General features: G+C 51.9%; 1 protein-coding gene across 3 annotated transcripts in view; it reads right to left on the bottom strand.

The window, feature by feature from the left end:
- Nucleotides 1–6,010: 6,010 nt before the first annotated feature.
- The window catches only part of LOC104875605 (NADH dehydrogenase [ubiquinone] 1 alpha subcomplex subunit 10, mitochondrial-like), a 17,085-nt gene continuing 7,573 nt past the window's right edge, over nt 6,011–15,522 (bottom strand). Inside the window, exons 4-5 of one of the 3 annotated variants that reach the window (XM_033764734.1) lie at nt 12,297–12,406; nt 6,011–6,616 (exon numbers count right to left, since the gene is read on the bottom strand). In XM_033764734.1, the coding sequence (XP_033620625.1) occupies nt 6,536–6,616; nt 12,297–12,406 (191 nt within the window). In that variant the 3' untranslated portion in view covers nt 6,011–6,535. Of the gene's footprint in view, nt 6,617–11,089; nt 12,407–15,522 lie in introns of those variants that run through there. The other 2 variants (XM_033764735.1, XM_033764733.1) reach the window with 2 other exon arrangements.

The raw sequence follows: 15,522 nt of genomic DNA, 5'->3' as shown, positions 1-15,522 counted from the left end.
AATTGTAGAACAGCGGGGATGCGGTTGGAAAAACTAAGGTTGCTCCATGCCTGTTTCTCTAACAGGAGAAATACAGCTGGTTAAAAGTACAGATTCCCAGGAACGGGTGTAGCTCAGTGGTAGAGTACTTGCTTAGCACCTGCAAGGCTTTGGGTTTCCTTTCTAGCACTGTAGGAGAAACACAGATTCCCAGCTCAGCCAGGAGGTCAGCCACCTTGGATGGCCCCCAGGAGCTTCCAGCTAATCGTCATGCAGATGGTCACAACCAGAGAAATACTGTCCTTACTTCTACACGTTGAGGGCCCAGGGCCTCCTCTCACCCTTTCTGGCTGTTATGGTTTATATCTAGGAGTCCCTCTAAAGCCTCAGTCACTCAGAGGTGGGACTTGGGACTGGATTATGGATTTGGGGCTTGGGACTCGCTGGCTGGATTATGGTGCACTGTACTGACTTGCTGTTGGAGGTGGGGAGAAGGGGGATCACTGTGGGCGTGACCCAGAAGGCTGTGTCTCCCTTCCCAGGTCCTCTCCTCTCTGATTCCTGTGTACCATGAGGTGAGCAGCTCTTCCTCTTCCTGGTCCTGTGCCATGGCGTCCTGCCTCAGAGCCTCTGGACTGCAAAGTGAAGCAGAATAAACCTCTCTTAGTTAAACTGTGGGTGTCGGGTGTTTTGTCCCAGGAACAAGGAAATGATTCAGACACTAGTTGTGTCCCAGCCCGTGCAAAGCTCCTGGTGCAGTAGCCACAGAACGACATAGATTTCCTTTGTGCACAGGTGTAACAAGACAGCCCAAATCCCCCAGCCTCCAGAGTCACCACTCACTATTCAAATCAGGAGACACAAAGCCTCCCGGATATCTCTGTGTCTCTAGAAGGCCACTGTCCTTTTCAGTGTTTCCAAGAATTCTGGGTAATGGGAGAAGGACCCTGCCTTGAGATTTCTTCTGCTTCATTACCCTTTCCATTTGCATCTGCCTTCAGTTGTCAGTCCCAGGCTCACCGCAGAAAAAGACAGTCCCCTATCTGTCACATGACAAGGTTCTCATGAGTGACAGTTTTTACAGATCACATAATGAAAAAAGGATCACATTTTTTTCCCTGTAGGAAACAGAAAATAACATTAAATTAAGTACCAGGCACCTCTGTCATAAAGTATGCCCAATATCCTAACCAAATGTCACTATTATCCACTGCTGTATTTGGGAGCTCCCCCTACCCCTGCCCTGTGCTTGCCTTGCCTCCCCTCCCTCCTGAAACCCTTGTCCAGAGCCCAGCTGCACCAGGAAAGCTGATGGAGGCAGAGTCCACTGTGGCAGGTCTCCTCAGAGCACTGACAATTTCTGTGAATATTGTGAGGTGCAATGTTTCCCAAGCTACTTTTCATAAACGGCCACAATAGTCTATTTACAATTGAACTCTTTTTTTTTTCTTTTTTTTGAGACGGGGTCTCACTATGTAGTTGAGACTGACCTGGAACTCACTATGTAGTCCAGGCTGGTGTCAAACTCACAGCAATCCTCCTCCTGCCTCAGCCTCCTGAGTGCTGGAATTACAGGTGTGTGCCACCATACCCAGCCTTATGATATTTACAAGACAACCAATTTTCCAGATGAGAAATGGTATGAAAAGTGTGCATTACAGCACAGAAGACAGCAGAATGAAATGTGCAGAAAACAGAGCGGAAGTGGACAGAGAAGCAGTTCTCTTTAATTCCTTGACACCAGCTCACATTCTGTTCAAGAAAGAAAGGAGGAACTGTTTTAGAGCTGCAGAGCCTAAGACCTGTTTATGGTTTTATTTTTAATTTTTAAAAACCATAGTTGTGCTGTTTTTGCACTGAAGGGCCGTAGCAAATGTCAGCCATGGGGAGAGGGGTTTGGGGCCGAGTCTGAGAAGTTTGTGCACAGGATCTCCCAGGGCACTCACGGACAGTGCCCACTCCCCAGTGTGGGGACAGTGTGCAGCCCCCCTTCCTGGGGTACATTTCTAGACCTGGCAGGGATGTTTTAAACTCATAATGGCTAATCTCATGGTCAGTGTCAGACACCAAGTACGGAGGCACTATGTGTGCAGAAGGACATACGCCAACCACAGAAGTGTGAGAAGTTTGTTAGGCGCAATCGCCCAGTGCTGTTGGTGTTTCCGAGAATTAAAGGAAGGTGCAGAAGAGCGCTTGTGCCACCAAGCCTGGATAGGAGAGAAACAAGGGCTTCTAGGAGGAACCCGAGATGTGAAGGGTAATCTTGTGAGCACGTGCTCCTGGGAACCGACACAAAATGGGGCAGGCTCTGGATGTGGAACACGAAGACCTTGGTATGGAACGTCTAGGGCAGGACTCACAGCTGAGTGCTGTGAAAAAACATTTGTGGAATATCCACTACGTGTGGGGGGCTTTCCATGCGTCACTTCGGTGGAGCCACGTTACACATTGAATTGAACCTCAAAATAACTGTATCATCTAAGCAGTAGACATGGTATCAAGGGACATCCCGAAGGTCCGAGATTGAAAACCCTTGTCCGCGATCATACTTTCAGGAAGGGTGAGGATCTCCAGGCCATGACCATCAGCGTAGTGCTGACAGCCCTGGAGGGAATGAGGGAGGACTCAGAGACCAGGGAGAGATGAAGGCTGTTTCCTGGCATGGGGGGAGAGTTGGGAGCCAAGTCAACGGAGAGGTCACAGGGAGGCTGTGAGTTCGGGTTCAGCCCACCTTCCAGAGTGAGAGAAGAGGTACCGCTCGGTCCTGCATTGTCTGCGGTGGAGAATCTGGGAGCCCTGGAGCCGGCTGGGAGAGGTCCCCACAGTGTAGGTGCTGCTGGCTGTCACTACAGCTGCCCACCCTGCCTCTTCCTCTTTCCCTCTGCAGCACCTGGAGCACCGTGTGCCGCTGATACCCATGCTGCTTCTCTGTCTTCTTACACAGAGCCCCACTGCTGCCCTGCTAGGGCACCTTCAGCCTCAGCACACATTTTGGGGAGCACTGACCTACGCGACAAGGCTGAACTACTGGTCATTCGGGCTTTCATGCCCCTTCCCAGGCCCTCAGCTTGGTCTCAAACATGCCAACGGGTCGTCCATCTGTGCCCATGGTTCCTGCAGCTCTGCCCCACTTCTCCAAACTCCTTCCCGTGCCAGCTGCAGGCCCTTCCCAGCCCTGCCTGTGGGTGCTGTCCGCACCACCCCTGTGCTTTTTCCCTCTGCCCCGGGTCTGTGCCTCCTGGCCCCGCTCCCCGGCAGGTGGAAGCCACCTGCTCTGCCCCCAAGGGAGGCAGGAGTACTGGCTCTCGGGCTGCCCCAGTGCACATGGGATGGACGGAGCTGAGCAGAGAGGATGGGCCAGGCTTTGAGCTGCAGAGCAGGGAGGACACCAGTGTGTCAGCCATGCAGTGCAGAAGGGAGGGGTGTGGCTGCTTCCTCTTGTGGTCCCCACTCCGCTTGATGTCTGGAAACCTCCCTCCCCATGGACCTTCACAGCCTGCAAATATGTATGCAGCCCTCACAGCCAAAGGACCTGTGGGTGGCCTTGGCCCCAGACCCCACTTCCTGTGGAGGCCACAGATTTCCCTCCTCTTGTCTTCCGGGCTGGGGCTCATCTTGGGCTCCTGTGTCTGTGGTGCTGGCCTGGCAGTGACCCTGGGCTTCCGTCCCGTCCAGCCCTGCACTCGCTGGCCCTGGCTCTGCCACTGGCCCCCAGCTCCCACCACCCTCTGGACACCTGAGTCACACACTGGAGAGGCCGTGAGGGGCCGGCTCCCCCTCCCAGCGCTGTGAGCTCTGATTCTTGTCTGAGACTCCGGCCTTGCGGGGTCCTGGGTCACGTGGACCTGGGCCATCCCAGGCAGCTCAGGCGCCCTGACTTCTTTGTCCTCCCCCAGATGGTCTTGCTGCTGGCAAACTGCAGGAGCAGCTGGGCTTTGCTCTTCCTTTCTCATTTAGCCTGGAGGCCCTCACCCTGGCCAGGCTGCTGCACACTGAGGACCCTGGGGCACCGGCTCAGAGCCCTGTTCCAGCCCTAAAGGGTCAGCCTCCTCAGGCTGTGTCTGCCTGGCCTCTGTCCACGCCCAGACCTGGCCCTGGTCCCCAGCCACCTCCCTCCCATCTTTGGCCCCCTCCCCTCCTGTGGGCTGCGCCCTGCTCTCCCCAGCCAGGACGGCCTCCTGCTGTGATCAGGTCTCCAGGGCTGCTTCCAGGGACTCTAAGGGGCACTCAGGCCCTGCCCTGGCTGGCTGTGCCACAGCCTCCTGCTCCTCTTGGAGGGGAGGCCTCGCTTCTGCCCTGTGCTCCAGAGGCATCTGCACACGATAGGTGCCCAGGACAGGTCTGTCCAGGGGTGACCAGATGGTGCAGGCCTCCTTCAGGACAGCAGGGACTGCAGCGTGGGCCTCAGCCGGCAGGTGGCGCCCTGCCACAGGCAGTGTGGGCGGCTCTGGGGCGTTCTCTCCTTTTCACTCCCAGAGCGATCTCGGAGGTGACAGGAGCAGTTAAGAGGGAGAATCTGGGAGAAAGTGGAGTTTAGAACAGACGTGTGTCTGTGGGCCCAGGGAGGGTGCGCCAGGGCAGCAGTAGGGACAGGATCCCCTGAGGACAGATCTGGGTTCAGCTCCTTCTCTCCGCACCTGGGATGGGGCGCAGTGTTACCATGGAGAACCGGGATGCTGAGGATTCCGGGTCTCACATCTGAGCCTGACCCAGATGGAGACTTCTGACTTGAACCTGCCCAGAGAGCTGTGAGGAGGAGCCTTCTTCCCTGCCCTGGAAGTCCCCTCTGGGGAGTGGAGGCTGCAGCCTGAGAGGGCCAAGGGAGTCGGGTTTCCTGGGGCTGAAGGCTCAGGCAGCCAGAGGTGGCCGGAAGGGATGGTCAGGCCCTGCAGCGGAGCCCTCAGGACTGAGAAGGTGCCCGAGCCAAGAGCAATTCAGCTCTGCACCCCATTTCCCCTCCACTCATGTCCTTGCTCTCTGTGCTGGTTTTCTTCTCAGGAAAGTGTGGTCCTCTCTGGTCAGATAGCCTGAGCTGGTGGACAACAGTTCCTTGGAACCTGGAAGGCTCCTCCTCTTGACTCTGTCTCCAGCAGTCTCACACACACACACACACACACACACACACACACACAAAGCATTACTTCACACAAGCGACAGAATAAAGTACAGGAAGCTGAGTAAACATTTGCCCCCCGGTTGCACTCTGTTGGTCGTTGTGAGGGCTTCAGTGTCCCCAGCAAAAATAGGCATCGGAGAGGCCAGGCAGTGCTGAGGTGGACAGCCTCCTTCTGCCCCAGGGACTGGCTAGAGGACAGCCCCTTTCTGAGACCAGTGTGGTCACCCACTGTGTCAGGGAGTGGCTATTCCCCCATCACCCCCGCACTGGCCTCCATAGCCCTTGGGAGCCTGGAAAGGACATTGCCATCTAGCGCCAAAGCCTTGCAAACCTCCGTGGAGATGGAAGAATCTCTCCCTCCCAGGTAGGCTTTCCCTGGACAGGACCCTTCCACCAGCCTCTGGTCTCTTCCTGACCCGGGGACTGCTGGCGTCTGCCAGTTCGGTCCCTGTAACAATTCTGCTGTCTGCGCACCCTGTCCTCCCCTGGGCCTTCTGCCGAGGGATGGTGTGAAGGAGGGGCAAGTCACTGTCTATTCTCTGGAGGGTGGGCAGATCTGGGAGGCCCCTCAATCAGATCCCAGCAGTAGACAGTGCCTCACCTCCTCTGGGAACAACGCTTACTTAGGATTTCTCTGCTGGGTGCCATATGCTGTGGCCTTGATGTACCCCAGGATTTTCTCCCAGAAATCTGTGTATTTCCTGCTTCAGCAGCAGCAGCAGTCATTTTCTCCAAGGAGTTGTTGTTTTGTGTTTGGGGAATGGCATCCGCAGACCAAGACCTGGACCCTGGGTGTGCTCACTGTCGCTGTGGGCAGAGGCGCTCTTCCTGCTGTTGGGCTCTGGGGGAGGGCTTTCTCCTGCACAGCCACAAGGCTCACCAAATCGCAGAGGGCCTGATTTTTTGCCTGCTATGTTTGACATGAGAAGCTTTTATGGCCACATGTGAATCAGAAATTTATCACAAACAACTTTAGAAGGGAATGAGAGTGGTTAAAATAAATCTACTAAAAGTAATGCAGGAGAAAGGTGGGGTATCCAGACAGAGCATTCAGACATTAACTTGGAGCAGATTGGTTTTAACAGCTGGTGACTCAAGAAGGGATGTCTGTCTGCTGGAGAGCACCTAGCGCAGTTTTGCTTTCATTTTACACATTTTGCTTATGTGGCACAGCCTCTCTGCCCGCAGCTTTGCACCGGCCTATCTGTTCACCATCCATGCCCACCAGGACGCCCGCTCCTGGAGACCAGGCCTCCTCACTCAGTGCTGAAGCAGCACTAGGAGAATGAAATGGTGAGATGCGGGATGACAGTGTCTGAGGGAGCCCGTGACGGGGGCCTGGGGTCAGGACTGGGCAGGCCGTCGCTGCAGGTACCTAGAGCTCTTAAGGCGCTGTCTCTGGACTGAACTCTGATTATTAAAAAGCCAAGAATTTCCTCACTAGCCAGTTCCCCTTCTGAGCCCAGAGGGTGGAGATCTAATGAATTCTCCTTCCTCAGGGAATGCTCCTTGGGCAAACACCTATTGAGAGAGAAGACACAGAATTTCCAATTCAGAGGGATATTCCCAGAACAGATACAGAAGGACCCTGCACCAAAGCAGCCCTCAGATCATGGAAAACGGAGGCAGCTGCGGTCTGCAAGGCCTCTGATGAGAAGCCTGGGAAGCTCGGTCATACGCACTCCAAACCTGCTGGCGTGTTGGGCTCAGAATGAAACACACTGAAAACCAGGGGCTACTGAGGCCACAGCTGCCCCAGGCGCTTCCTAAGAGCCGTTGAGAGCCAGGACACAGGCTCCTCACACACCTCTGGGGGTACAAATTCACAATGTCTCCAGTGTCCCCTAAGTCCCAGCTCCTTGGGAACTGGGCAGGGTAGCCAGAATCAGGGGTGATGCAGGACAACCAGTTAAACGAAATATTCAGGACACCCTTCCACCCAGAAAGCCTCTGCTCCGCACCCAAGGACCGGGCCTCCCAGGGTCTCTGAGAGGCTCAGGGGTGAGGCCCACACAGGAGCTGAGGACTCAGTCTTCAAAGCTGGAGAAATGAACCACCAAGAGTAAGAAGAAGAAAAAAGAAATCAGGCACTCCCAGGTACACAAGGTAAAGTCAACTGTGTTCACAAAATTAAAGACAAGCAGTAGAACAAACAAGGAACACACCACCCAGAAAGCCCGGCATAAAGGAAAAGAGATTCAAATCCAGACCTGTCAACACAAACCCCAAAGACAGAAAAGCCAGAAAGATCTAAAAGAGAAAAGGAGGTTGTAAAACTGGATGAAAACAATCAAGGTCAAAGTACCTTACCTTTTTCCAGGAATTAGCACTGTACCTGTAACTTCTACTCACAAAGGATCAACAAAGGTCACAAGGTACATGGTGTGCAGTGGACACAGGAGCAGTGGAAAGAGCAGAACACCACCCCTGGCTGCCTCACTAGATACTCCACTGCGAGTTTCGCTGAAGTTACGTATGTTTCTGGTATTTTACTACCCTTCCAGTATTAATGAACACTATATATACTTGCATGTTGGTGAAGGGAAACACAAATTTTCAACTTACAAGCCAAACACACACACAGACACGCGCGCGCGCACACACACACACACACACACACACACACACACACTCCTAGCAGGGAGAAACTGCACCCAGGGTGCTGGTGTTCAAGGGCTCCGACCTAAGAAGCACCCTTGCACTAGTCCAGAATCCTCCTCTCCTGAAGTGACAGACGCCTCCCAGCCCCTGCCGCCTGCACAGCAGGCTCACGTCCTGCCACATGCACGTGAGTACACAGCTTTGTGCAGATCGCCTCAGACTCACTTGGCTTTGCTCTGATGAGAGGCTGGTTCTGATTTTCCTTGGTCACTCCTCCTTTCTAACACACATACAGCAAAATGCAAATCCTTCTCTATGAAGCTCTGTTCTCTTTAGATCCTGGAGGACTCACAATTTCTTCCTGTAACATGTAATTCTCTAAAACAGTATTTCATTTGCTTAGCAATTCTAATTTCACAGTGATTCCACTAACCCTCACAACTATGACCCAACTACAAGCAACTCAACAGCCAGTCCTTTCCTGGTGGCCTCTGAGGTGAGACTCTGGGGACAAACACCTGCGCTATGCTCTATCTGAAAGTCCATGTAAAGAAGCCACCTTCTCTTGGTCACAGGACAGGCTAGGGAAAAACGAAGAGAGAGGCCTTTGAGCAGGGACTGTGCTTCTTCATATGCTAATTGCTACCTTGGTTAACAGCCCACCCAGGGGCAAATGGTATGACAAAAGGTGACCCTAGAATATTTCCTGCTCCAGATAAGCAATGTGTTTGCAGTCTTGTTCTGTGAATTCCCTGACTCTTATAAAAACCTTAAAACCTTATAAAAAGTACCTCAGCCCCTGAGCAGTTGCCTCTCTGAGCTACCTGGCTCCGGGAGTGCCATCTGGCCAGACTAATAAAGGTCTATTTACCATCTAGCCTGGTGTGTTCCCTCCTGGGTTTCTCATTTCTCCAGTGAGCTCCCGGAGCCTCTGTGGGTGTTAGGGCCCAGCATCGTGGAGGCCTTTTTGGCTGTTCACGCTCCGTGGAGTGGAAGTGAGACTTTAAGTCTTACAGCACCAGAAGCATCATGGGCCCAAGAAGGAAGAGGGCTGCTGCCGCAGAAGCACAGCTGGAAGTGAGCCCTGCTAATGGCCAGGTCTGCTGCACTAAGCCATGAACCTGCCAACAGACGTGTGTGGCGCACAGCAGAGCTCCACACGAGCATGCTGCCCCACAGGGCTCTCCAGAGGGAAACTGGGTGACTTCGTTGCTATCATTTATGGGAAGCCACTGCTTTCATGGAAGACCAGATGTATGGTATAAGAGAACGCTCTACTATTCTCAACATCTTCTAAAACTGTTCTAAAAACTAAAGTTCCTTTCCATTTCCAAAAACTTGAAAAAATTAGATTTCCCCAATCATCTACTGATTAAAATCTTAACATTTCTAAATATTTATCCATAATTAAAACCACAAGCCCAATACCATAGTTTCTCTTAAATGCTCACAAATTAAAGGGTAGACAAGCTACACACAACACAATAAAAAGGTGCTGGGTGATCTCCCACAGATGGAGTTGGTGACAGCAGCTAAGGCACCCAGCTCCTGAAGACCAGCTGTGCAGACCCACTCTCCCCTCCTGAACTACCAAGATGTGGAGAGCACAGACAGAAGGGCCTGCACAAGGCACCTGGCAGGGACACAGCGGCAAGCACAGGTGTGCCAAGGACTGCGGCCCCTCCTCCCAAGGCCTCTCTTGCCCCCTTAGCAGCAGCAGCAGCAAAGAGCAAGACACTGGGCAGAGCTTCAAGCAGCTAAGTACTGTGGGATACCATTCAAAGCAGAAAGAGACCTGTTAAAGGTGGTCTCTTGGGAAGGGCAAGCTGGAAATCATCAGACCTCACAACACATAGGCTCAGCCAATCATGCAATCTCTGAATACATTCAGGGGATCTGTCTGCACTGCAGCCCCTGCCACAACAGCACAACACAGGAGTAAGGAATGTTTGCCAAGGCCTCCAGCTACCTTTACGTTCCGAAAAAATGGCTGTCACAAGAGAAGAACCACAAACAAAAGAACAAAAAATCAACTAGGAAGCATACCATGACTGATTGACCACAACCAAAATGAGTAGGAGAACCAGACAAAGAAGAAGACTGTGGAAAATACAGAAAAGATCTCAGGCATAGATGGAACCTGGTGAGAAGGCCAGGGGACGGGAGGAACATGGTAAGAAGGTCCAGCGTACAAGTGACTGAAGCCCGAGCAGCAGCAGACAGAGAAGGGCAGAGAGACACAACTCTGAAGATCACTCCACAGGTGCAGTGTGAGCTGGGCAGACTAAGCGCGGGTGTACTTGCACACTCAAGTGCACACACACGCTAGAGTAGTGGTGGTGAACCTATGGGATGCATGTTATTGTGCTCCTCTATAGAAAGATGTTAAACCAAAACCTCAGCATCCAGGTTTAACTGCAGTGTTGGCAATGTGTGGTAAGTACGTGGGTTCTGGGTAGCAGTCTGGGCACTTGTTTCTACAGGGTGGTAAGGATGACACACTCAAGCAGAGGGTCTCCACGTGCAGTGGGCCTCACTCTGCCTAGCAAACTGTATCTAAACATGCTCCTGGGCTCAGCGTCGGGGCCTTGATTAGGTTCCCAGAACAACTTGGAGGTGCGGCACAGGGGACCGCACGCTGGGACCAGCTCCAGTGGAGTTTGAAGACAGGTGGGCATCACGGTGCTAATTTCCTGTTGAATGGTTCCTGTCATTATTTGAAAAGTTTGAAATATTCCTAAATAAAAAGCAGACAAAAATGAAGACTATTTAATGTAAGTGTGAGAATTTGTTGCCCACAAAGAATTCTTCAAGCAGAAGACCAAGGCCCCTAAACCGAAGCCTCAGGAAGATGTGGGCTGCATCAGGGTGGACGCGGTATGGACCCAGATGCACCCACCAACTGTACAGCAAGGTTCCCACGTCCCACAGGGCTTCAGATGCATGGGATCGAGGCACTTTACCAGGACAGCACAAAGGAGAAGGGACAGGCAAGTGGAGTTAACAGTACTCTGCAATCTTCACACTGCTCTGGAACTGGTAAACTACCAATTGAGGCTTCAGTGAATTACAGACGAAGATTTTAATTACCAGGGTAAGGACTAGCAAACAAATGGGAGGGGGTGCAAATGAAATTGAAAAAAACCCAAACAAAAGCAAACAAGAAAGGAAAAATAGCACACAGAACAGGCGGAAAAAATAGAAGTAGTGCCATAGGTTATTTCAATACAAATCTGTCACGGGTTGCAATAAATGCAAATACATAAATATTCCAGACATCCAAGCTGGCAAATATTCTTTAAAATTATCCCCACTTTATAAAGCATTCACATTAAATACAAATATAACCAGGCATGGTGGTATACGGCTGTAATCCCAGCACCTGGGAGGCTGAGACAGGAGGGTTACTTTGCATTCAAGGCCAGCCTGGGCTCCACAGTGAGTTCAAGGCTAACCTGAACCACACATAAAGACAGACAAGTATAAAGATAGGCTGAAGTTAAAAGACACAGAAAAAGCTACTTTGCATATACTCACCAAAAAAAAAAATGTGTTATATACTACATACATACTGAATGACGTTGCAAGGTAAAAAGCATTACTAAATACAGGGGAGAAAATGTCATACAAACAAAAGGATAAAAGCTCGAGCCTCAAAACATAAGCAAAGTGGGACTACCAGGACTTCTGGTGGCAGAGGGCCTGGGTGCGGCTGTGGAGGGTCTGCATGCAGCGTGGCTGCTTCTTGGAGCGGGAGGGGAAGGGCCCAGGAGGCGAGGGGAAGCTGACCCGCAGGCTGAGCAAGGTGCAGAGCTGCATGGCCCAGCCAGAGGAAGAAGCAACACAGCCAAGTTGTAGGACAGCAACACGCGCCGATGGCCATGGCGGTGCCTGGCGAGGTCTGTATAGCTGTGCCCCACCCCCAGGTCTGCAGTGGAAAAACCACCGCAGTCCTCGAGTAAAGCAGGAAGCAACAGACATTGATGGGTGCCGTGGGCACCTGGCAGGTCCTCTCACAGCAGACTGTGGAGAGCTCTCTGCAGGACACACGCGTTCACTGCACAGCAGGGAGCGTGGACCACAGCACGATCATTCACACGTTTGCCAGCAGCAAACACAGCCACGGCAGACTGGAAACGACCCATGCTAGTGCACAGCCTCGGGGGTGCTCAGCGCAGGCCACGGCTCCCCCGCTTGAGGAAGCCTGGCTGGAAAACACTCTCCACCCAGAGGACGAAGGATTCCGTAAGAAGGTGGGGATCAGAAGAGGACATGAAGGCCAGCACCTCTTCCCACTGTTTGTTCCCAGCCATGCCCATCCTCCCTCTGCACTCCCAGTCGAAGGACTCTGTAGAAATACAGACCTTACAGCTGGCCAAAGGATTGAGAAGAGTAACAGGAACCAGAAGTAGAACACGGCAGTAAAGAAATGGAGCCCAGCAAAGAACAGTTGTGAGCACACCCAGAACCACTGCAAACCGTCCAAAGAAGGTGGGCCCCACTCGCTTCCTGCAGAGACCCAGGGAAACAGCTGCTTCGCTCCCCCCCAAGGGCAGTGGCCCGTGTCCCCCCAGGACAGCTCCCCACATGTAGGTCTTACCTCTCTGAATTTGTGGTAGAGCCGGTCACTCTGGTGAGCTCGGATTGTGATTTCCGAGAGATAGACAGGGATACTTGTGTAATTCAGCACTTGCCACTTATCCTGAACCCCTGAAAGATGCGCTGTGTCCCAAGCTCCCAGCTCAGAAGCACAAACTCTGCACCGAAGACCTTGCCTGTGAGATGCCCCCACTTGGGAATCGAGGGCGAGCGCAGCCCAAGCAGGAACCCTCAGACAAAGCCTTCTGGGAACAAGGGCGCTCCAGTAATGAGAAGGGGCCAAAGTGTGCTCTGCACACAGGGACAGAGGAGCACCTACGCTCAGTTGCGTCACGGTGCTGTGCACACAGCACAAACTCTGCACCGAAGACCTTGCCTGTGAGATGCCCCCACTTGGGAATCGAGGGCGAGCGCAGCCCAAGCAGGAACCCTCAGACAAAGCCTTCTGGGAACAAGGGCGCTCCAGTAATGAGAAGGGGCCAAAGTGTGCTCTGCACACAGGGACAGAGGAGCACCTACGCTCAGTTGCGTCACGGTGCTGTGCACACAGGGAGCGCTCCCTGAAAATAAATGTGCACAATTTATGCCTGCCTGGGGAAAGACCAGGAGCAGTGGCCGCCCCCAGTGTCCTGCTGCAGCTCCTGCACATGCAGCGTTGTGTGGCAGTCAAGTGACAGGGCCCGTGGAGCCTGGGACCCCAGGTGATCTGACACCATCACTCTTGCAAGGTCTGAGGCTTCGTTTTCTTGGCACTAATAAATACAAATCAGGGACACTCTCCTGCTTTAACTACTTCATTTTGATAAGTGCTAAAGTATTTATACTTAAGCCATAATTTGCTTACTTTAAATTTAGTAAGATAAAAAACATCTTTAAGCTTTTACAAAGCAGCATTAAAAAGTTTCCTTTTTTATGGGCTCAAAACAAAGAAAATAATGATTTCTTATGGCCACTTTCCCACTCAGGAGTTAGGCAGTGGGCACTTCCTGTTTGTGAAGGCTCCAGTGGAGGCTCTGTGATGTTCCTGAAAGAGCCTAGACCCACCACAGCCCAAGACTGGCCGCCAGGGCCACAGAGAGCTGCCCACAGGTCCTGGGGTCACACTTCCAGAGGGCCACAGAGACTGAGGCGGGCTGAGCGCCCCCAAGTGTCCCAGATGCCATTCTCCGGAACAGGCACCAGGATCACTGTGCCCATGCGTGCGCTCCTAGGTGCATTTAGGTGGGTCTCTCCTGGTCAGGCAAACAGCTGCAACATTCGTACATCAAGACTGTTTTCTCAGCTTTGGTGTCAAGTTAGTTTTACCCGCTAAAAAATACTCAAATACTTCCAGAATCTCAAACAAGCAATTTGTCAAGTTTGTAAAGGGCATACAGCAACTGTATTCTGCTACACTGCTTTTCCTGGTTGTTACAAAGCCAATACGGGCATCAGACAAAATCCTGCACAGTACCAAAGTGAAGTCTTTGGCACTGCCCTCCCAGCTGCATGCAGATTCCAGAGGGAAGTGCGGGTGGCTCTCCTATATGGTGTTTCAAGTACATTCCAGACACATTTCAGTGATGAGTATGCATAGTTTCTTCACTGTTAACACAATTATTCTATAATGTTACTACACTTTTTGAGGTGATCTCAAATTAAAAACATCAACTAAAAATGAGTTCTTAAACATTAGCAAGTGTCAAGGTGGCCGGGGATGACTTAGTTTTCTCTCATGTTGAAAATCCTAAGAAAATGCCAGAAAATGAAAGCACTTAATGGCTTGTATGTGGACTACATAGAACAACAGGGCCACCTATGGTGAGATTGGCTGAATTACAGTCGACAAATAACCCCTGAATATCTCTCCAACACAGGCTGGTGTTGTTTGAAGATTTAAAAAGGAAAAGCTGCTGTCATTATTGCACAGCACATTTAAGCTGGTCTCAGTGGGTCAGCAGGTGCCAGGTGAGAAGAAGAAGAACAGCACAGGGCACAGTTCTAGGAAACCTGTAGGTCTGGCCTGACACATTCTGGACTGGAGATAAACAAGGAACAGACACCAGGAAGCTGTTTACAACTCAGGAAGCAAAATGCAGTGAAAGAAAACATTCTGTTTACAGAGCACTTCGTTTAATTAGGAAGAATTCAAACAGACTGAGAATGACATACGCTAAGTGTGCAGCCCAGAGGTAAGAGGCACTGAGGCCTGGTGTACAGTGTGAGGGCCGCACCATGCATTTTAAGACAATAGAGTGAGGCAGGAGGACACCAGAACATAAAATGGCAAATGAGGTTTATGACTCCACTCTTTCCAAGGTAAGAGAAAGTGTAACTTCCCCACAGCCTGCTGTCCACTTCCTCCTGAACTCTGAGTACCGGGTTCTGTAGGAGATACTGAGGATCCACCACCTACAGGCTCGCAGCACCAGAAGTCCACCTTGTGGAACTGTTGCAGGGGTCTCTGCGGGAAGGTAAGGCAGACAGCGGGTGGCAGGGATCGCAAGGCGGTTTGGGCGAGGGAGGGCCTGCACATCTGGGCACTGGGCTGGCAATCGGTGAGCCACTGACCCACGCTGCCAGAAAGAAAGGCGTCACTGTGACGTCAGTAACAAGCAACCTGAGGGGTGTGCATGAGACGGGATATGCAGGGCCGAGCCGGAAAGACAGGAGACAGAGACCAAAATAAAGAACACAGCAACCTGCAGCATGTGACTCTGGGAGAGGAGGCTTCAGGCTGGGGTACAGTGCATTGAGGAGTCTGGGTCCCCAGGATTCAAGTCTGAACAGATGCATGCAGCTCATGGCACCATGTCCTGCAGAGCACCAGCCGGGGTCACCCGGGAGCTCCCAAGCTACAGTCTCCTCACTGTAAGTGCAGGAAATGCTCCTGCACATCCTCCAGACACAGCCCCATTGTATGGTGGTGACTGCACAATTTCAGATGAGAAGATAGGCAAGCAGTTACAAGAAAGGGAGTGTGCTCAGCACGGTTCAGAATGGCGGAGTACAATGGATCTCTCTGGCAAATTCACCAACAGACGCAGACATACGTCTAGACCAGTGGTGGCAAACCTATAGCACACGCACTGCAGCGGGCTGTTTGTACCACCGAAAGCTCTAAAAGGTTCACCATCATTAGTCAACACAAACAGAAGAGACCGACAGTTTCAGCTCTAACAAATAAAGAGATTGGAAGCTGTCACACCTGTACACCTGTTTTCACAACCAAAAAAAAAAAAAAAAAA

The sequence above is a fragment of the Fukomys damarensis genome, unplaced genomic scaffold (assembly GCF_012274545.1).
Source record: "Fukomys damarensis isolate Sample0158 unplaced genomic scaffold, DMR_v1.0_HiC HiC_scaffold_16, whole genome shotgun sequence".
Lineage (NCBI taxonomy): Eukaryota > Metazoa > Chordata > Mammalia > Rodentia > Bathyergidae > Fukomys > Fukomys damarensis.
This window is presented reverse-complemented; position numbering and strand designations above follow the sequence as displayed.